Source organism: Lactuca virosa, chromosome 2 (assembly GCF_052849685.1).
Source record: "Lactuca virosa cultivar CGN04683 chromosome 2, Lactuca_virosa_CGN04683_v6, whole genome shotgun sequence".
NCBI lineage: Eukaryota > Viridiplantae > Streptophyta > Magnoliopsida > Asterales > Asteraceae > Lactuca > Lactuca virosa.
This window is the reverse complement of record NC_136427.1, coordinates 287,771,579-287,795,354: the sequence shown is the minus strand read 5'-3', so window position 1 is coordinate 287,795,354 and position 23,776 is coordinate 287,771,579. Positions and strand designations below refer to the sequence as shown.

Here is a 23,776-nt window from a genome sequence, read left to right as displayed (position 1 = left end):
AAGATCAGACGAACTTAACTCAAATTCAATCAATAAGTAAAAACACTCTTGTTTAGTTTGAATCCACTTCGTCCTTATAGCTAGCTAATAATTATGGATTATCAAGTTGGTTATTATTATATTAGTAATTTAAGTCTAACTTTACCAATAATTAATTAATTCATGTAAAAATATGTATGGTCACACACAATTGAACACGGAACCAATTATGATTATGAATATGCTATGTAAGATTTATTATGCAAACGCAATTATAGTCATAATCTACGTTCTCTAGCACAGCTAAATTTATTCACTTTAATTACTAACTAAGATTGGTCAATCCTAGCTCTAACAATTTAATGTTCACTAAGCTACACAGAACATGAAATTAAGCAACTAAAGAAACAAACATAAGCATGCTAGGTAACTATAAATCAAACACAAGCAATTTACCAACTAAATAAATCCATGTAAAATTAAGCTATTCATAAGTTAGAAGCTTCATCTAGCTAAACAAGAGTAGCTAGATTCAGCTGCTCATGATAGCAACTAACAAACAAACACAAACTAAATAGGCAAACATGGTCATAAGTATCAAATAAGTAAACTAATTTATGAACCTCTACTCCTTTGGTGTTGAAAATCTTTTTCCAGAACTTCTCCTCTACTAAAAATCGTCTTTTGGAAACCCTCCAATCAGCCAAAAGTCTTCCAAGTCGTAATGGCCAAGAGTATTTATAATATTTGAATTTTCACATGCCACGTCGTGACATGCGTTCCACGACGTGATCCGTAAGTTATCCGTATTCGCCAAGGACTCTTTCTTCGCGTGCTTATCTTCTAGAAGGATCGAGTCCACGTCGTGGCAGAAGGCTCCACGACGTGATTTCGGTTGAATCTGTGAATTTCTTCATCTTTTGTAATCCAAGTCTCCAATGTTACATATATTGTCACTTCTGGTCCCTCTCTTCGAAAATGCTTTATTTTGGCTGCAGATAGCATTTTATCCTTATAGGTACCATAATTCTATGCAAATAACCAAAATATTAATAAAAACGTAGATCAATATTGCCTAAAAATATTTATAAATATGGCAATATCAAAATACCCCACACTTAGGCTTTGCTTTCCCTCAAGCAAATCTACTTAATTTAAATTTAAACCTTCATCACTAGCATCACATAGAACAATCTATTTCCAGCTCAGCCATTATGCCAAGACCTCAATGCATGCATTTGTGTCTAAATTTTTTCCTAAATGACCCCCCATACTTTAAATACTCACAATCTTCATAAACAATCACCCACTTCTTCCGAACAATGCTCATTTTATGCAACCCTCCGAATCCATCCCCAGAAATCCTACTTAACCTCAAAGTATTTTTGTAAAGCTACCCAAGCATACATAAACTAGAGAATTACAACTTTAAGATACCATCACTTGGAGCTCTTGAATTCTTCACTTTCCTTGATATTTGATCTTTAACTTCTTTGAATTCACCTTTTTCATGATTTTTGGCATCTTCAACTTTCAACTTTTAGAATTTTGATCTTTTGATCTTCAAACTTGATAGCTCCAAAATTCTTTAATTTTTTCACTTTTCGGTAATTTCTCTCTCTCTCTCTCACTCCCTCTCTCTCTCTCTCTCTTTACATGTATAACTCACTTTTTTCACAAACCCTACATGCTTAAGCAAAGGCGCTTAATTTCAACCTTTCTTGGTTAAGACGTAGCTTTCCTGGATAGATTTCTGGTTTAGGCTGCTAAACATATTGCATTCCTCAAACTAAGCGGGGTTATGTTTTTGTTCCATGATTTCACTAACATAAGGGAGGCCACAAATGCACTAGAACGTGTATCATCTCAACTAAACATTTGAGCTCTTATCAGATCATCCCATATAACACTAGCAACTACAGTCCAAATTATTACTACTGGATCTAATTAGTAAAAAATTTTAAAAATTTAAAATTTACCAAATAATCTTGCAATTTACTTTTTCTACCCCCTACCCCACACTTATTTCATACAATGCCCTCATTGTATGCATAAAAGAAATTAAAACAATAAAAGGGAGAAAAAGGAACAGACTCCCCTGGGATAGTGGTGTGAACTGAACTCCAAAAGTGCGAATAAAATGTGCATTTCGAATATGGACCTCTTCAAAATATGAACTTGGACTTGAACTTGATAGAGAAGTAAATGAGCCATCAACAACAAATCGAACTTCCAATCTTCAATAAGAGTGATGCAAACGTGTATAAGAATGTTGGAAAGCATACGCCACAGTATATGGTGGAGGAAACGAGCCATAATAATCTTTAGAATGATCCCAAGAAGATATGTGGAAAGCCATATGGTAAAACACCCAATGGTCTTCAAAATGGAGAAAAATTTAGAAATCACGTCGTGATGTAGAATACCACATCGTGGTGTCGTAAAAGAACGCATGCATAACTTCTCATTAATACCAATCCACGACGTGGAAAAGAACGCCACATTGTGAAAACTGGGCCTTCAGAAAATAATAATATCCCACTTCTTCTTGAACCTTGTACTTGACCAATGTCTTAATGGGTCAAGACTCTTCTATTCCAGTATGTAAAGACACTTTCTGACTCTATCCTCTCTCTCTTTTACGCACCCCACACTTATGTCGAATTGTGGGTCGCGACTCTTGACTTCTTAGACTCAAACGAAACTTGTCTAACGAACACGACTCATGACTCAACTTCACTCCTTCCCAAAACTCCTTAGCAAGCTGTAATCAAACAACCAAAAGAAAATAAAAGTAACATAATAATAAACCAAGTCTTACAAACCATAATAAGTTCAAAAACATACAAAACAAAACCAAATAAAACTAAATAAAAACTAAGAATAAGAAAGTCAATCATCATCACCATGTCCTTGTACTCCACTAGGTCCTTCTCTATCTCCCCTTGGCATCCAAAGCTCCTCCCAAGTAGGTATGTACGGGCACTGCGGCGGCACGGCATGTGGTCGAGCTACACCCATGTAAGAAAACATAGCCTTCAGCATCTGCGTGTTGTAATTCATCCCACCACGGAGATTATCCAAATAGGACCCAACCCGGCTTTGAAATGGGTCGGTGGGCATTCCTTCCTCATGCTGTTGAGCAGCACGTCCTCTCTCAACTTCTCCCCTTGCTCTAACATTCCTTCGTCGTCTCGCAGGAGGTTGCTCGGGTTGTTCCATCTCTTGCTCTCCATCTTCTGGGGGTATAACATAGCCTCCCCCGACATCGACCACCACTCACATAACACCCAAAAACTGAATAGTTAAATCATTGTCTTGAAAACTGGTAAGATTCTGCACAAACTCGTGAGACAAAATCCCATATGACCGGGCAAGACGGGTGACCAAATGTCCACCCGTAATCGGACTTCCTGGTCGAGAACTGGTCGCTTTCTTTCCTATAAATCTTGCGAGCATGTAAGGAAGATCACAACACACCCCAGGAGTAATAATACTCCACAAAAAGAACAAATCTTGTAAAGAAACCTTATCACCATGGTGTTTATGATTGATCGAAAAGGTGATAAGGCGGTGAAGAAAACGATGCACCAGGTTCCGAATTTATGCTTCACTTGAATCGCAAGAATTGTACTCGTGATTGGAGATAGTCCGCCAAAATTGAACATCAAAAGTACCGGGCATAAAATCCCGAACGCAACCAAGTAAAAATGGAACAAAGAACGGAGATTGAGTCTCCACTTCCGTATAGATCCCCATGCGCCAAGCAAATTCTCGGAGACTACATTCCCGATACACCCTGCCCAACCGGAAAACTAGTGCCCGGTTATAATCAAAATCAATGGTGCGTTCTTCAAAGCTCACAGTAGAGAAAAACTCCACTGATAATTCCCGGTATACGGGTTCTTAGATCACAAACAAGTTCCTCCACCCATGGCAAGTAAAGGAAAAATGGTCCCCCTCGTACACTTTAGTCCACTAGCGTTCCAATTCAACTACAATTCCAACACCACCAAGCCATCCCCAGTCAACAATCAGAGCTATAGAAAACTCCCTATTGTATAACCATCCCAAACGGTTCTGATATGTCATCAACAAGGCCCGTGAAATGTTTTGCGGAAATCGATATAACGGATGAATACTTGCCACATCAATCGGATCATTGTCCTGTTGAACAGCCCTTCTAGGTGCCATACCTGAAAATAAAATTAAACCAAGCAAACAAAACACCCAAAGTATTAAAAAAAACAAAGTAGAATTCTGTTTACCCAGGAACCACGTCGTGGTTTCTGAAGCGGAACGTGGTCACAGATCGAACACTGTATGTGCAAGTCTATCCAAAAACAATACTTGGGGTTTGTTTCCATTGCTATTCTAATGGCATACAACCTAAAAACAGTAATCCATTTCACCCAATTTTGGAAATTTTATCATTCACATAAACCCTAGCCATGAAAATGTATAAATTGCAAATAATGTCAACAATTAATGGATGAAATACATACCAGATTGAGTTAGAAGACAAGAAAATGCGAGAGATTTGGAAGAAAAACTAAAGAAATCGGCTGTGGGGACTCTTGCTCCCGTTCGTGTGACAGCAAACAAGTAAACAAATGGGGAACAACTTGTGGTCAAAGGGTTTATGCACTAGTCCCCCCGTGACCTTTTAAAGGACACGTCGTGGCATGAAATACCACGTCGTGGATTTCTTTTGGGTCAAAATCAACACGGGTCCATCTTAATGGTCATCAGTAATGGGCTCACCCCGAAATTTTTCTATAGCCACGACGTGGTGAGGTTTATCACGACGTGAAACAAGTCTGGACCCTAATTATTAGATAATGATTTTATTTTGTTTTGCTAATTGTTTACCACTTATTTCTAAACTATCCCACAACTAATTTTTACCACTTAACAATATTTAGATGATGAATTGATAGCTTTCCTAATCAAAAACTCAAAAACTAGAAAGAAAAGAAAATGCAAACCAAACTCGGGTTGCCTCCCGAGAAGCGCTTCTTTTTGATTGAGTCATGAGCCGGACTCCGTGCCTCCTACGTCGAATCTTCAGATGAGTCCACCACCAGGATCTTCTACTCCTTGAAACGCCTCTTGTAAGCTTGCACTCGACGAATATACGCCTTTTTAGAATTCTCCTTTTTAGCCTTGACTTCGTTTCCATCGAGCTTGCATTTGATCCCTTGAGTATTCAATTTTTCATCATTTTTAAGCTTCATAATATCCTCCTCTTCCTTTACCACTGGGTTAGTCTCCTTTGATGTAACCTCCTCTTCATCACTAGACATGTCATCACTTTCCTTACTTACCCAATATGTTGGTTTTGTATAAGCAATGACTTCAACGAGAAACGGAACGAATGCTCTTGGTTTAGTGCGTTTGACTTGATTAAGTGTCTTGATTTCTTCCTCCATGAGTTTTTCCAATTCTTCAAGTTCATTGTCTTCATCAATATTGTCTTCATCAATATTGAACACTTCACCTTTAACATCATATCCTTGAAACCCATCTTGCATTCCAAAATCTTCCTTATCATCACCAACCCTCAATGTAAGCTTGGATTCACAAACATCCACCAAAGCACCAACAGTATTTAGCAAGGGGCGACAAAGAATGATTGGGACATTAGCATCCTCCTTCATATCCAGAATAACAAAGTCAACTGGGAAAATGAATCTCTCAATTTTAACAAGGATGTCTTCTATAATTCCTCTTGGTTGCGTCACCGAACGATTGGCCATGTGGATGGTCATCTTTGTAGTCTTCATTTTCTGAATATTTAACTTTTGATAAAACGAGAAAGGCATCAAATTAATGCTACCCCCAGAATCGGCTAAAGCATATGTCTTCAACTTATTACCAAACTCACATGGAAGAGTAAGGCGTCCAGGATCTCCCATCTTCTTAGGTATCTCTCCCAACACAGCCCTTGAGCTTTGTTCACTTAGAATTACCTTAGAATTCTTTTTCAATTCATGTTGAGTGTCTATTAAATCTTGGAGGAACTTAGCATATTCTGGAACTTTTGCAAGTGAATCAATAAAAGGAGAATTAAAAGGAATACCCTTTATTTGTTGAATAAACTCCAGATGTTCCCTTTCCAGTGGACTAAGATTAGCTCGAGACGAGAATGGCAAAGGTGGTCGATAAGCCGAGACGGTTTCTGGAATTTTCTGTTCAGACCGTGACCACGACGTGGAAGGATAAGGCCAACGACGTGGTTGCTGTATTTTAGCAACATTTTCGTTCTCGAGGATTGGCTTCTTTGGCTCTGGATCGGACTGTTGTGCCTCCTCTTCTAGTGCCTCTAAAAACTCAGAGATTGCCTCTTCTTCAATATCAATAGCCATAACATGATGTTGAGTCTTCTTCTCGGGAAATTGTGAGGATAAATTGTTGTTCACCAAAGTAGCGAGTTGATTAACTTGGACTTCTAAATTATAAATTTACGCTTGATGATTTCTTAACGAGGCTTGCTGGTCAATCATCATTGTGTGCTGTTCCTTCATCATATTCATGTGTTCCTTTAGCACTGCATCGGTATCATCGTGCCTTTTCTCGGATGCTTCCATAAATCGGGTCAAAATATTTTCCAAGTCTACTTTCTTCTCGGGTGGTGGCTGCTCTTTTTGGTAGAAGCCCCGACTTGTCTGCTTAAATTTTTCCTTCTTTTGCTTCTTGTACTCTTCGTAAGGCAGCCACTCTTTCTTTGGTTTTCTCCAATCTTCATCGTATTTGTCTCCACTTGAATAGCAAACTTGAACTTTCTTTTTTTCCATATTCATCGATATTGCAATCCTTTGTCAAATGTGGGCCACTACATCTCTCGCAACCAACTCGATTTGCATGAATTGATTGGTCCATTTGAGTCAATCTCCGGTCCATAGTATTTAGCATTGCCATCATAGCAGCCATTTCGTCAGAATGTGCACCCCCAACTCCTTTCACGCTTTCATTCCTTGGATTGTGGTATTCACGAGAATGCTTTGCAAATTCTTCAACCAATTCCTTGACCTCGCCCGGATTTTTCTTCGTAAGCGGTCCTTGAGAATCAAGGAGTTGACTTGTCATTACATTGACCCCGTCATAGAATATGGACACTTCTTGTTGAATGTTAAGGTCATGTTGAGGACAATTCCTTAACAACCCTTTATAACGTTCCCATGCTTCGTAAAGTGACTCCCCTGGGTTTTTCTCAAAATTAGCTATTGCCTTCTTGAGTTTAGCTATCTTGGATGGTGGACAGAATTGGTCTAGAAACTGCTCACGCATTTGAGCCCAAGTAGTGATTGTACCAGGTGGAAGTGCTTTTAACCAATCCTTTGCAGCTCCTTTAAAGGAAACGAGAAGCATCCTTAGCAAGACGGTATCTCTGTTAACATTCGGGACATTGAAGTAATCAGCAATGTCGTTCACTTCATCTAAATGCTTGAATGCATCCTCATGATCTTTTCCATAGAATGGGATATCCCTTAGTGCAGAAAGGATATGTCCTTTCAGCTCGAATGTGGCAGTGGCAGGAATAGCGGGTTGTACTAAGCCTGGACCACATCATCTCGAATTCTCTTTCTGTAAGCTCCCATGGACATTTCTTCAATATTCGCCATCTCGTTCCTTGGCTCGTTTTCGGGTTCACTTGTATGTTCTTCAAATTCAGGCTCGGTATCGTATTCGGACTCGGTTTGGACGGGTATTTGATCTAAATGTTCAAGCTTGCTCTTGTTCTTTGAAGATGAACTTGACTCCCCCGTTTTCTTCCCTTACTTCTTTGAGAACACTGACTTGAATTCTTGTAAAGGCGTTTTCTTTGGTGTTTTATCTTCTTTCACACTCTTATCCTTTTTTTGTGAATTGCAGTCTCAGGATCTTCAAGTGGTGGCACCAAAGGTGTGTTAGAACCTCTGGTCATGAACTCCTGAAATAAAACAAAAAGATAAAATGTAAAACTGAACTAAGAAAGACGAACTAAAATAAACAAAACTAAGAACTTCAGTTCTCACGTCGTGAATCTTAAAGGTTCACATTGTGAGTCCTGTAATGCAGAAAAAAAAAATTAAAACAGAAAAGTAACTTCTTGCAGGTTTTACCCTACAAAAAGGATCGATTAATTTAAAGCAAACAAACTAATAATTAACTAAGCCGTTCCCCGGCAACGGCACCAAAAACTTGATGTGTACAAAAGTACCCACTAATTTTAATATTTATAACCTAACAAACTTAGACTAACTATGCACCTATAGGCAGTGTACCTAGTCAAATTATAGTATAGCTTGGGTAAGTCGGGTATCGATCACAGGGAACGGTGTTACTAATTAATCTACTTGCTATCAAAGTAACCTAATTATTAACAAGTTCAAAAAGGGTTTTATCTGATTTTACAAGATCGGACGAACTTAACTCAAATTCAATCAATAAGTAAAAACACTCTTGTTTAGTTCGAATCCACTTCGTCCTTATGGCTAGCTAATAATTATGGATTATCAAGTTGGTTATTATTATATTAGTAATTTAAGTCTAACTTTACCAATAATTAATTAATTCATGTAAAACTATGTATGGTCACACACAATTGAGCACAGAACCAATTATGATTATGAATATGCTATGTAAGATTTATTATGCAAACGCAATTATAGTCATAATCTACGTTCTCTAGCACAACTAAATTTATTCACTTTAATTACTAACTAAGATTGGTCAATCCTAGCTCTAACAGTTTAATGTTCACTAAATCACTAGGTAAACAAGTTCATGCAGTTAATGGTCACTAAGCTACACAGAACATGAAATTAAGCAACTAAAGAAACAAACATAAGCATGCTAGGTAACTATAAATCAAACACAAGCAATTTACCAACTAAATAAATCCATGTAAAATTAAGCTATTCATAAGTTAGAAGCTTCATCTAGCTAAAAAAGAGTAGCTAGATTCAGCTGCTCATAATAGCAACTAACAAACAAACACAAACTAAATAGGCAAACATGTTCATAAGTATCAAATAAGTAAACTAAATTATGAACCTCTACTCCTTTGGTGTTGAAAACCTTTTTCCAGAACTTCTCCTCTGCTAAAAATCGTCTTCTGGAAACCCTCTAATCAGCCAAAAGTCTCCCAAGTCGTAATGGCCAAGAGTATTTATAATATTTGAATTTTCACATGCCACATCGTGACATGCGTTCCACGACGTGATCCGTAAGTTATCCGTATTCGCCAAGGACTCTTTCTTCATGTGCTTATCTTCTGGAAGGATCGAGTCCACGTCGTGGCAGAAGGCTCCACGACGTGATTTCGGTTGAATCCGTGAATTTCTTCATCTTTTGTACTCCAAGTCTCCAATGTTCCATATATTGTCACTTCTGGTCCCTCTCTTCGAAAATGCTTTAATTTGGCTGCAGATAACATTTTATCCTTATAAGTACCATAATTCTATGCAAATAACCAATATATTAATAAAAATGTAGATCAATATTGCCTAAAAATATGTATAAATATGGCAATATCACGTATGATATGAGAATGATAAAGAAAATATGTTGTTTGATAATATAAATATGTTTAATCTTACATAACTATTGCCATTAACACACATTCTCACTAATTAAATCGTCTATAAGGTTATTATACACTTATTATTATTATTCTCATTTCTGTCAGAATTTGTCAAAATGTTTTATTGGGTCGTGTTCTGTCAGAATGAAAATGAGTGAAAAATAATGTGTGAGAACAAAAATAAATAATAATTAGCGAGAATGCGTGAAAATGACGATATTTTTGTAAGGTTGAACGTATTCGCATTGCTCAACAACTTATTCTCTTAGTAATTCTCATAGCATACGATATTCGCACAATAATTAGTTAGAATAGATTAACCTATGCCTATATATATATATATATATATATACATATATATATATACATATATATATATATATATACATATATATATATATATATATATATATATATATATATATATAGAGAGAGAGAGAGAGAGAGAGAGAGAGTTATGTTCAACTGAGAACATTTTTCCCTTGAGAACATCTGAGAATATTTTTTAATTAGACTAATACAAAAGGCGCACCTGCTGACGTCTCTCAGCCTTTTTTGAACTTGCACCACCCAATTAGACCACCGGACCATTACCGGAGTCAGCGTCAGTCGTCGGAATTGTCGTAATCGTCGGACACTCGCCAGAATCAAGAAATTGTTTCCTCTCCCTCCATCTCCACTCGTATTATCGTTAGAAAATATCTTTTTACTGCTTTTATATTCTTGAAACGCCTCGCTGTACCACCTCCTTGAATCAGTTGTGAAACCACCTTTTCGGCAACGACCTCCCTCTCCTTTACTCTCTCATATTGTTTCATCAGCTACCAGATTTGTTTTCAGCAAATTTGAAATAGAAGTCTTCAAAATCAACTATTCGAAATACGAAGTTATCGGATACCGCCCCTCTCTTATCCTCTCGTATTTCGTTTCACTAGTAATTTAATATGTGATATGTGTGTTTGAATGAATGAAAATGGGATCATCATGTACTGATATTTCACATTGATTTGGAGTTTTTTGTGTTGCACACCAACTGTTTGATGAAAGTCCTGTTAGAATTTTTTAATGAGCAGGGGCTGTTGTGACGATGACAAAAAGCTTTAAATCATATATGATTAATATATGTTATAATCATAAATGTTTTAGTCATATATTTTTAAAATCACATATGAGTGATATATGTTATAATCATAATTTTTTTTAATATTTAGATTATATGTTATAGTTTTTTAAATCATATATTATTAATATATTTTGTAATAATAATTATTTATGTTGTTAATGACAGGTTCTATTGTTTCATAATGTCTTTTACAAGCGATAATGTTAATTTCTTCAGAAATGAAAATGAAATTAGTAATGAAGAAGTTAATGAAGATGTTGAACATTCAAGTCATCAAATCACAAACTATATGGAAGAAGATTTTGAACATTCAAGTCATCAAATCCAAAACTTTAGTGTTTCAGGTAAAAAAAATTAAATACTTATTTATTATTTTATTATTTTATTATTATATATCAAGTTTTTTTAATTATTAATGTTTTTTAGAATTGAATATCTATCAATGTATGTAATGTACAATCACATGTGATTGATAATGAAATCTTTATATAATCACATTTGATTAATAATGAATTTGTTATATAATCACATGTGATTATAAGCAATTCATTATTGTTAATTTAATCTTTTTTGTTAATCTTATGTGATTATTAATTAGTAATTCATTATTAATGTTTTTTAGACTTGAATATATATCGATGTATGTAATGTACAATCACATGTGATTGATAATGAATTCCTTATACAATCAGATGTGATTGATAATGAATTTGTTATATAATCACATGTGATTATAAGTAATTCATTATTGTTAATTTAATCTTTTTTGTTAATCTTATGTGATTATTAATTAGTAATTCATTATTAATGTTTTTTAGAATTGAATATATATCAATGTATGTAATGTAGAATCACATGTGATTGATAATGAATTGCTTATACAATCACATTTGATTAATAATGAATTCCTTATATAATCAGATGTTATTATAAGTAATTCATTATTGTTGATTTAATCTCTTTTGTTAATCTTTTGTAATTATTAATTAGTTTTTTTAATAATTATGTTTAATATAGTGTTAATCATATCTGATTATCCATTTTTTTTATATGTGAATAAATATTGACATATTTGTAGTTTATATATGTTCAATTATTTATTTTAATCACATATGATTATATAACAAATTCATTATTAATCACATGTGACTTTATATTTTTTTTATTTATGTATATTCAATTGTTTCTTTTATAATAATATATTATTAAAATGTTCTCTATATTTGATCATACAGGTGACTGTTCTAATTCTTTTAATGATGGAAATTCAAATAGTAGGACTAGTTCAAGTTGTGTATCAGAGTTTTATATGTTAGAGGTTCTACATGATATCAAACCAGATGTTCTTGAAGAGTTTAAACCTACTAAGGAAATGAGGTTCAAAGATGTGGATGAGGGAATTATTTTTTATAAAATATATGCAGAGAAAGCTGGTTTTGATGTTCGTTTGAACACATTAAGGAAAGTTGGTGATATAATAAAGCATAGGTTTTTGGTTTGTAAGAGGATGGGTAAACCAAAATTGAATCCAACAGAACGTAATACAATTTACAGGGTTACAAATTGTAAAGCTAAAATTATTGTAAAACGTGTCAAAGGAACAAGTGAGTATAAGTTTGATAAGTTTCAAGAAAATCACAACCACGAGCTTGAAGATACATTTCATTTGAAAAGTACAAGGACTCTTTCATACTCTGACAAGGAGTTCATTGTTCGGGCGTCTACTGTAAAAGTGGGTGCTACAAAAGCTTACAAACTGAAATCAACTTTGAAAGGTGGTTTTCAATATGTAAGGGGCAAGGCTGTAGATTACAAAGATTTTAAGAGGGATATGGGCTCTATTATTGGATTCAGAGATGCTCAACTTATTGTGACAAGATGAATGATCGGAAAAACAACTATCCGAATTATTCGTTTTTTATAGATGTGATGAGAATAATGTATTAAATGCAATGTTTTGGGCCGATAAAACAGATAAAGCATACTACAGTGAATTCGGAGATGTTATGTCACTTGATGCAACATTTCGTACAAATAAGTAAGTTTTTTTATGTATTTATGTTTATAATCAGATGTGATTTATATTTTTTCAATAATTATACTGATGTGATTATTATTGTAATCATATATGATTGACTAATGCTGAACATGTATGGTATTTTGATTATGATTATAATCATATCTGATTGACCATATACAATCATATGAGATTGATGATTGATTAATGCTTTACAACTAGTCTGATGTAGTTATTTTCAAATCACATATGGTTTATCAATGCTTAATAAGTACTCTGAAGTATACTGATGTGATGATGATTGTAATCATATGTGATTGAATAATTTCTCATCAAGTATTTGTAATGTGATATTGATTATAATCATATGTGATTTATTATTTATTATCAAGTATTCTTATGTTATTTATTTTTATGTTATAAATATGTTTAATCTTATTTTGATTATTACGTGAAATAGGTATTCAATGGTGTTTGTTCCATCTACTGTCATTGATCATCATAAATCATCTGTTACTGTTGGAGCCGGATTGTTAAGCACGGAGGATGTGGATTCGTATAAATGGCTTCTTGAGCAATTTATGAAGGCTCATTCAAATAAACAACCATTACTTGTTTTAACTGATCAAGATGCAGCATTAAAGCAAGCAGTTGAGTCTGTTTTTTCTCAATCCAAGCATAGATTGTGCATGTGGCATATCATGAAGAAACTGCCAAAAAAGGTACATTTTTTTAAATCAGATGTGATTTTACATAGCATATATTTTTAAATCACAAATGATTTTTCAATTTGAACAGATTTGAATCATATGTGATTTGTTTTCTAATGTTTACATATTTAAATCATATGTAATTTTATTTCAATATTGTAATCAGATGTGATTGTCTAAATCATATGTTTATTCTATCATAAATGATTATGAGTATAAAAACACATGATTATTTGAAATCATATGTGATTACATTTATAATCACATATGATTAAAGCATTTAAAGTTTATGTCATGTTATTTTTACCTTTATATTTTGTGTTTAATTTATTATATCTGAATCACATGTGATTATTGCAGCTATCTGTGGAATTTCTTAAAATCACGAATTTCAAGAAAAGGTTCAATAAACTTGTTTGGGACATTTATATCGAGCGTGATATTTTCGAGAGGAGCTGGGAACTTTTGATGAAAGAATTTAATCTTGAAGATGAGAAATGGTTTAAAGATATTTTTGAAAATAAGGAAGCATGGGTACCTGCATATTTCAATGATTTTCCAAGGTGTGGGTTGATGAAGACAACATCAAGGTCTAAGAGTATCAATTCATTTTTCAATACATATTCAAAAACTGAAAATTTCTTTCTAAATTTCATGATGAATTATGACGCTGCCATTAAAAAACAACGTTATACAGAACGTGAACTTGATCGTAAGACCAAGGGAGCAAAGTATTCTTGGAGGTCACCACGTATGATAGAACAACATGCAGCAAAGGTGTATACTAGCAAAGTTTTTTTTGAAGTTCAAAAGGAGATTTATAAAGGAGGTTGGTTTTGTGAAGTTAAAGATTTAGGGGAGGGAGATGGATGAGAAATTTTTAAAGTTATTCACAAGAACCAAAAACACGAAGTAAAAGCAACATATAAGGTATTTTATTTTTTTTATTTATATCATTTATACATGATAATGTTTTGATCAATCACATGTGATTATAAAGATAATGTGCATATGTCGTTGGTGTGTATATTTTTTTCATGTGTGTAATCATATGGGATTGATATATTTTGTGTATATAAAACATTTTAATCACATGTGATTAAATAAGACTGTGATTTTTATTTGTATAATCATATGTGATTTTTTATTGTTATAGGTGGAACTAAAATATGTTGAAAAAGAAGTGAGTTGCACCTGTGGACATTTTAATCGGTTTGGTATTCTCTGTAGACATGCTTTTAGAGTATTGATGGATAAAATTTTTAATGAAATACCGGAACAATATATTCTTAGGCGATGGACAAAGGATGTAATATGTTTGAATTATCAGTTGTCGACAGATCGTTTTAATGAAGAGGATGAAGAAGCTACCAAACTGGTTAATGAAGTATTTTTGAATGTTGAAACTGCTCTAGACATTGTGAGACATGATAAGCAGAAGTTAGCATGTTTGGCTGAAAAAACAGAAATTTTGTTGAATGAGGTGAAGAGTAATTGTTCAAGTGAAAAGCCTATTACAAATTCGAATATCCTTGAAAAACTTTATAATGTTACTATTCTAGAAGAAGTCGAGATTTTTGTTCCAGAAGTTCAACATAATAAAGGATCACGAAAGAAAAAGCTTATTGGTGAAGTTGAAAAAGCAGTTATGAATACTCAAACAAAAACCAGAAAATGCTCATTATGTGGTAAAAGAGAACCACACAACAGGCGTACTTGTCCAAGTAGATTTAATGCTCAGAATTGATTAATAGGCTTTTTATTAGTTTTCAATTTTTTAAGTAAAGAATATTCATAATAAATGATAATCATTTGTGATTCAATTTATTTTTCCTCATTCAACTTTTTGGTTGTCTGTTTATAATTATATATGATTCTAAAATTTTTACTAGTATAATCACATGTGATTTGTTTCAATAATTTGTCTATATAATAAGTATAAACTTTTAATAAAAGATCTTAATCAAATGTGATTTTATAATATCATATGATTTTATATATATAATCACATGTGATTTTATAATATCAAATATGCACATGATAATATAAGTATATTACACATGATAATATAAGTATTATTTTTATAATGTGTACATGTTTAATCATATGTGATTTTTCTTTTTGTGTATGTATATATTGCACATAATAATCATATGTGGTTGAAGTATAAACCATACAATGATCATATTTGATTATTTTTCTAATCACATGTGATTACGTATATAATCACATGTGATTGTGGATATCACATGTGATTGTACAAAGAGGAAGGCATTTTATAACTGTTAGAAATATCAAAGTCATATGTGATTTAAAGTGAAACATTCTGTAAACTTTAATTTATAGTTAAAATACTTATCTATATTAAGTTTCACAAATCCATGATATCATATATATGTTCAAACTTTTATCTAATTAAAACCTAATTATTGTCTTAATAAACTAGCAAGCATTCATCTAATTGAAAACTAAACATTGTCTAAATAAACAAACAATCAAATCATCCATTTACAGACAGTCTTTCAAACTTCAGTATTTGAATCTTGACCTTCGCATCAAACCTCTTCCCACATCTTCATCTTCTAATTCATCACTTTGACTTCCATTATCCTTATTGGCAATCACTCAACCTTTAATGTATTTCTGCACAAGCATTTTTTTGATCGCTTTCTTTCTTCTCTTTATTTTGTTTGTTGTACTCACGTGCAAGTTCCATGACATCATCCTTCATGAAATTAATCTCAGAATTTATCAATGCATGAGCATATTTGGTTCTCACCAAATCAAGCAGTGCATCTTGAGATCCTTCCTTTGGGAATCCAGTTTTGTATTTTGGTTGAGCCATATACGTTTCCATCTATCTCATCACAAATGTTCCATAGTCTTTTTTGTTATGTTTAGTTTTACATAACAAATCTAGTATTTGTGGTTTGATATTTGGGTCTTGAAGGGCATAACATCTTGGATGATTTATTTCATGCAGATATCTCAAGAAGTATTTTTTCTGAAAATTAAGAAAAATAAGAAAGTTAACCACATAAAAATATATTATTAATATCTACATAATCACATGTTATTACAAATATGAAATAATGTTTTGATTATTTTTTAATTCAAATGTATAATCAGATATGATTTGAAATGTTTATTCAAATGTATAATCACATGTGATTTATTTATATAATCACACATGTTATTACAAATATGAAATAATGTTTTGATTATTTTTTAATTCAAATGTATAATCAGATATGATTTGAAATGTTTATTCAAATGTATAATCACATGTGATTTATTTATATAATCACATGTGATTTATTCATATATGATTTATTTTATCTAATTATATGATTTTATTATTTAATCACAGTTGATTTTTTAGATACCAGGTTTTTAAGTACAGGACTGTACTTTCCTTCAACTGTTGCGTCTGATCTGCTGTTATCCAAGATGACAATGTTTGGATTTTTTATGTTGAAAATGTAGAGAAACATGTGTTCTTCCCGACAAACAGGGAAGAATATCTGCATTTAAATATTTATTGTCATATTTATGAATATATATATAAAGAATAATTTGATATTGAATAACTTACCAAATCAACATCTTTCAATTTTATTTTTTCTTCATCTCCATTGAACCAATCTACAAAGTATTTTCTGAATAGATTGTATTTGTACTCGTCTTTCTCCTTTGCTTCCTTTTGCATTTGTTCTTTTACTTTTTTGTCAATCTTTTTCCTTTTGTCATCTTTTTTTGTTTTAGGAAGTTGCTCATCCTCTATATACTTTGTCTAAATGTTAAATGATTTGTGATTTTAGTGTATAATCATATATGAATTGAAATAGATAATATTATTTTAGTGATAGAATCATATATGTTTCACTTACAGTCATTTAGACAGACAAGAAAACTCTGTATGGAGAGTTATTAATGTCTCGGTCCTTCTCATTGTAGTTTAGCAGTTCATACCATGAGTCTATCACATTTGAAAATAGATATTTTCCGGGAAAAAAACTTTCAAATACATATCGGAATACGACTCTTTTATTTATTGTTAATAACAGCTGATCATTGTAAATATAAAATTTTTTTGAAATTTCACTGTAAATATAATGTTGAACAAGTATATATAACATATTTTTTTAATCACATATGATTAATCAAAAATTAGGATGTATAATCATATGTGAATATACAGTTCCCTACAAATGGAACAACCTGTAGGGTTTCAAAGCACTCCATGGATGATGGCAATGGGCCCCTTTGATGAAGTGTAGGTTAAAAGCCCAAGACTTGTCTTTTCCCTATAAATAGTCATGTATTATTCATTATTAGGGTTAAGAGTGAGGCAAAATGTAGCCGCCACGTGAGGTTTCTTATGTAGTGTTAGATTCTTTAGTCTATGCTGAAAGTGTAATTTATTCCTCTTGTTTGAATAAATCGAGTGATCATTCGACCTAATCTTCATATTTGTGTTGGTTCTTATTTTCCGCATCTTGTTCATCAAATCACAATTAGGGTTTTAATCCCAACAAGTGGTATCAGAGCCAGTGGCGAGGGTTCTATTCTCTCAGGGAGCAATTTCCGAAGGGGGGATTGTTGGGGGTCAGAAATGGCATCGACCAAGTCCTCGCACGATGGCCTGGAGTGCCGCAATAGAATGCCTGGTCCTGGAGGGTTGAATGCACTATATGGGTAAGGTAGTGCCTTTCTAACACCAATTGGTTTTAGATCAACCAGTAGTGCTGATTCTCAACAAGTGGTATCAAAGCGGGTCTTTGAAGATCTATTGATTTTTGAAGTATCGGTTCTTGGTTTGATGATTTTCTGCAAATGTTATTGAAGATTATTGGTGTTCTGGCGGTATGAAATCAAGATTTTTGTTCGATTTACTGTTCATGGAGACTTATGTATTCTGTTACTGTTCATCATGGTAATTCCAATCCGATTCTCATTCAGTTCATATTTTTCTAAGGATCTGATTTGTTTTATACTCAAAGTCTTTTGATTCAATTATTATTCATAGATCTATACGTTTTTGCCCAAATCACGAGTTATTGTTCATATCGTTTATTTGATTCAATTTGGGCATATTACAATCTGATATTGTTACCGTTCATATCATTTATTTGAGCCCAAATCATTATTCCCAATTGATTTATCTCTTTCTTTTTTATCTAGTGCTCGATTTTCTTTAATTTCTTGAAATTGGCTATCATATCCGGATCGTATTTTCTTTCAAATTTATTGAGCTCAGTCGATTTCAAGATCCCGTTTCCATCGAGAATATTAGTTCCAGTTGGAATCTCGTTCTTAGATTCAAATCGAAATCACGTTTTATTTTTTTTATCTTATCAATCGACTTTCTAATTCAAATTCATATGATCGATTTGATTTCATATTCAACTATTCTTGATTTTTTTTGTTTGTTCTGAATCGATTTATTATTTCAATTCATTGCATATTGATGTGATGATTCGTGTTATACTTGATTGATTTGGAGATATTGTGAAAGTCAACGATTGTCGATTTGGAGATTTGTGATTATTGATTTCTGGAAATTTGATAGTCAATGGATGATGAAGATGGGATGAACTGTATTGGATCTCGTTTTGGTAGTCTATGCAAAAAGTCAAAATCAAATTGTGGTGCTTCACGTTCTTTTGGTTCGTAATAAAATGGGTCAAACGAAAAAGTCAAAATTTTGAGTTCATGAACAAATTGCTTTGAAGACCTGTTCGCAATCCTCAAGTGGGTCTCGTAATCGGGACATAAATCTTCAATCAGAATTGGACCCATGATTGGAATAGAAAGAATTGATCAGAATTATTTGGCATTCCGAACAAGAACAGAATCCAGAATTAAAAATCAGGTATCGGAATCGAAATGGTTGTGTGCTTATTCGCAATTAAAAGTCAAAGGCACATTCAGAAAAGTCAAAATTGCTGTGAACCTTTCTTACCTGGAATGTTCGGCTCGCACTCGTTATTGCTCAAAAACGAACCTGTTATCTCTATTCGCTTTTCACAAACGCCTTATGTGCTTGGAACGAATATGTGTTCATGTGTTAGCACTTGGAACAAAAGTAATGGAACGAAAGGGGGATGAACCGAAAGCGAACCTGTGCTCAGACCGAACATGGTTTCGGTTCAATGAACCTGGACCGAACTTGGTTTCGGTTGCTTGTACTCGGAAGCGAACCTGTGAATGGGTTCTTCTTTGAAATTGGTTCGCTTTGGGTATGATTCTTGGCGTTCAGAACTCAAGGATCGGTATAAAGGCTCGTGCTCGAAAAGAACATGGAACGAATTTGTGTATGTAAGCTCTTGGAACGAAAGAGCTTGGAGCGAAAGGGTGATTCGCCTGAAGGAGCTTGAAACGGAAATGGAAACGAAAGGAAATGAACCTTCGGTTGGGTTCGCTTCAGGTGTATAATTTCATGAGCTCGGTATAAACCTTCGCTTTAATATCATTGTTCGTGCTCGCCTGTAACAATTCGTTTATAACCATCGTTCCAGTTGTGTCCTTTTATTCAGACGTCTTGGGGAAGAATATACCATGTTACATTCATGGTCCCTGAAACTTCAGTTATTTGACTCCTTTGGTCCCTATGCGTTTCATGCCTTGGCAGTTTTGGACCAATTCCAGATTTTGTTGCAAATAAAGGGGTATATTGATGCAGAATTACCATTCCAGCCCCTGTCTGTCAGCAAGTGACAGTTTATGCCCTATATTCAGAAAAGTTTACAAATTTGAGGGCTGGTGAACAGTTTTGAATTCTTTAATGCATACATTTTTTCGTGAACAGAAAATTATGGATTCCATCAAGTCTTGGCGGTTCGGAAAGTCGTTTTTGCTGATAACGACAAATTTTCACGACTTTTTCAGATTTTATACTTCATTGTATATATCGTTTTGTCGCGGGGGAGCACAGTAATTTTTATCCATTCAAGATCATTCTCATGACCATAAGAAGGATTTATAATCACGTTTTCGATTATAAATCGGGGGAGAATTTGGTATGGCCATTCGAAATTGGATTTGTAACTTTTCAAAGTTGAAGATTTTTGATAAAGCTTGTGGTAGAATTATGAAGGTAGCTTTTACAGTGGAAGTTCTTCATCGAGCTATGCTAAAGCTTTTACAGAGAAGTATCCTTTACATCGGAAGTTCTTTATCGAGCTCTGCTAAGGACTTGTTATATCTCCGACTTCTAGTATTTTCTCGATCAAGTGGCATTACGAATCTTAAAGTTTGGGTTGTTACATGATATTTTTTGATGGCTTATATCATTAGCTTATTTGAAGATCATTGTGACTTGGAGGGGGAGCTCTTCAAAGACAAGAAGTGATTCGGTTTCTTTGTTCTGAAATGGGTTTTTATGGCGGGCTTGGTTTTCATGAAGATTTTTTTGGGATTACATTCGAAAATGAAGTTTAAAGACATTACTTCAGTGCTTGATTTATATATCCTAGAGCCCGTGTTTGAAGACTATTGAAGAATCAAGATTCGTGGATTTCTTCATCTATTCCTCGTTGCAAGATCTTTTTATTTGCTAGATGCTTGTTTTGGAAGTTAAAGCATTGTCATCCATTCCATACTTTGAGGGGGAGATTGTAGGGTTTCAAAGCACTCCATGGATGATGGCAATGGGCCCTTTTGATGAAGTGTAGGTTAAAAGCCCAAGACTTGTCTTTTCCCTATAAATAGTCATGTATTATTCATTATTAGGGTTAAGAGTGAGGCAAAATGTAGCCGCCACGTGAGGTTTCTTATGTAGTGTTAGATTCTTTAGTCTATGCTGAAAGTGTAATTTATTCCTCTTGTTTGAATAAATCGAGTGATCATTCGACCTAATCTTCATATTTGTGTTGGTTCTTATTTTCCGCATCTTGTTCATCAAATCACAATTAGGGTTTTAATCCCAACACCTGTGAATCCTTTGAGCTGGCCTGTAGTTGGTCTCAATCCCCCTTCCATGCATCCGGCAACAGCTGGAAGCAATGCTCGTAGATGATGTCTGTGGAACTCCCTATGTCGACGTATACCCAGTGGATCATGGTATCTCGAATGAACCCCTGGATAACGAGGGGTTGTCTCTTTTCCACCCGGTTGGGCTTGGGTCGGTTGTAGAGAAAGTTAACCCTTGCATGGTTTCCATAATGCTTCACACACTGTTTGTGGCTTTGTGCACTCTACTCTCCCCCGCTTATCGTCGATCATGAGGATCTCTTGTCGGTAATCTGCCCCCTATATTGTCTTTAGGATTTTTTTGCGTCGAACTTAGCTTGTAGACTTTTGGTGATTTCTATCACGTTTCCCTTTAACTGCTTTTCCTCCATTTCTCGCTTTAAGACCGAGCAGTTGACCGTGTCGTGCGTCCTACTTTTATGGTATTCACAATATCGCGTCTTAGTACCCTTCGCTGGTGGTTTTTCGACGACGGCATAAAGTTTTGCTCTACTTCCTCGCCTTTCATCCCTTGCGAAAGGTCTGAATCGTCCATGTGGTCGCCTGTCTCGTCCTAAGAACCTACCCCCCCCTCTGGGAGTTGTGGTGGGAGGTTGGCTGGTGGTGCCGTTTCCCGGCCGAGGAAGACATGGCGTTGAGGTATGCTTGCTTTGACGCTTCACCTTCTTCTTGGCGTAGGGAACGCTCCACCCGCTCTTTTAGTTATGCCCTCGTCTGAGGTTGTTTACCCATAAGTTTCTGGGATAGCGAACCCGGAAGTAGCCCCCAAGTAAACGCTCCTACAATCAATCCCTCATCGTGCCTCATAACATCTAGTGTTGCCTTGGTGAACCTAGCGAAGTAGTCCTTGCCTGTTTCCCCCTCCCTTTGCTTGCACCCGATAACGGAATGACAATCGCCTTTGTATTTTCGCAGTTGCATGAAGTTGGTTAAAAAGTGGTATTTCAACTGGCTGAAGTTGCAGATACTACCAGAAGGTAACGTTTTGAACCATGTCCCTGTGTTGCCGTCTAGGGTGGTAGGGAAATATGTGCACCAAAACCGTTCGTCTAGCTTGAAGGATGTCATCGTCCATTCGTATGTGTCGATGTGGCTGTTTGGATCTGTGGTGCCTTCGTATGTTTTGAGGTGAGGTAGTTTGACTATATTGGGGATCTCGTATTCCAGCAATTCTTTCACGAACGGTGACGTGACACTACGTGAAAAGCAGTCTTGGTTCGGAGTCCGTTGGGAAAAGTGGTATCCTGGTTGTTGCATTGCCAAGAATGGTTGTACCAGCATGTTATTGTAGGCCGCAAGTTCTGGTGGTGTTGGACCATAGAAGTTCTGTGGCTGGAATGGGGTGGGAAACGTGTGGGTCATGGGGATTTGCTGGTAGGGTGTTAATGGTGGTGCCGGCATGACTCCTGTCACTAGTGGTGGATGGTTTTACGCTTGGAGAATGACACTTGGGCCATTAGCAGTGTTATTCGCCGGTGTTGTGGGCGTAAGCGAGGGCATCCCGTTCAACGATGGTGTTATGATTGTCGTTTTCCGTTGCTCATTTATGGTGTGCATGGGTAATGGTAAGAAACTGAAACCAGCGTTGTTTGGAAAAAATAGCGTAATAGGAGGTAAAGTGGGCGGATTACGTCTGCCGTCATTAGGGAACAACGGTGGCGTTATGCTATTCAGTATGGGTATTGGTGTGTAGGTTGTAACGAAAGAAGCAGCTGTTGCAAGGGAAGGTGGCGGGCCACCGGATGGTGGTGCCTCAGATGCCGCACCGGTCATCTGAGGTGGTGGTGTTATTGGGGTGTTGGCCGTCTCTAGTGAGATCATTGGGCGTATCGGGCTATGTGGTGTTGGCTCGCCGACAGCCTCGTCCATCATTTGTGGTTGTGTTAAAGAAAAAATAGGTTTACGTATCTGTTTTCACACAAACAGATGGCGCCAAATGATGCAACCTGGTCTCCGACCACCTTGGGGTTGAAAGTTGTGCTTGTCAGAGAAAAACCTGGGAGGTCACAAAGAGAGAAAGCCGTCAGCCATTCTCCGGGAGGAGGTCCCGGGAAAATGCTCCGACGGTCAAGTTAGTAGTGTATTTGAGAGGGAAAGGCTAATAACCGGGAGAGATGGCTTAGCTCTCATGGAAGAATGATGGTCCTCTTATATTGAGGATCCTCCTCGGTCCGTATGAGGAACAAAGACAGCGATCCCGACAAAATCCGTTGTCCTTATTGGTGAGTCGTGTTCCTCGTTGTGTCAGGTCTAACGATTGGTCCAGGCGATAATGCTCTGGATGTGCTCCTTGTTTCCTGGAGCCGTTATCCTTGGACTGTAGTGGAAGGCGGCCTTTGGCGGGAAATGACCCTCCACGTAGTCGTCCTGCTAGGGCGCCCGACATCCGGGGGTTTCGTTGGGGC

At 35.3% G+C, this 23,776-nt stretch overlaps 1 protein-coding gene and 1 non-coding gene across 2 annotated transcripts; both read left to right on the top strand.

Annotated features, from left to right (window-relative positions):
* The first annotated feature begins 7,114 nt into the window (after positions 1-7,114).
* Positions 7,115-7,221, top strand: LOC145161948 (small nucleolar RNA R71). Its single transcript, XR_013738803.1, has one exon. It is a non-coding gene; the product is annotated as a small nucleolar RNA R71 (small nucleolar RNA).
* A 5,401-nt stretch (positions 7,222-12,622) lies between these two features.
* Positions 12,623-15,144, top strand: LOC145158623 (protein FAR-RED ELONGATED HYPOCOTYL 3-like). Its single transcript, XM_079077494.1, has 4 exons — positions 12,623-12,708; positions 13,148-13,409; positions 13,758-14,174; positions 14,554-15,144. Exons 1-4 carry the CDS (start codon positions 12,623-12,625, stop codon positions 15,142-15,144), a joined length of 1,356 nt encoding a protein of 451 aa, XP_078933620.1.
* The last annotated feature ends 8,632 nt before the right edge of the window (positions 15,145-23,776 follow it).

Excerpts from the sequence above, each read along its gene's own strand:
- LOC145158623 (XM_079077494.1), top strand. The coding sequence starts at position 12,623 with ATGTTTTGGGCCGATAAAACAGATAAAGCATACTACAGTGAATTCGGA. Across the intron at positions 12,709-13,147 it reads GCAACATTTCGTACAAATAA|GTATTCAATGGTGTTTGTTC; the intron begins GTAAGTTTTTTT and ends TACGTGAAATAG. Across the intron at positions 14,175-14,553 it reads TAGAACAACATGCAGCAAAG|GTGGAACTAAAATATGTTGA; the intron begins GTGTATACTAGC and ends TTATTGTTATAG.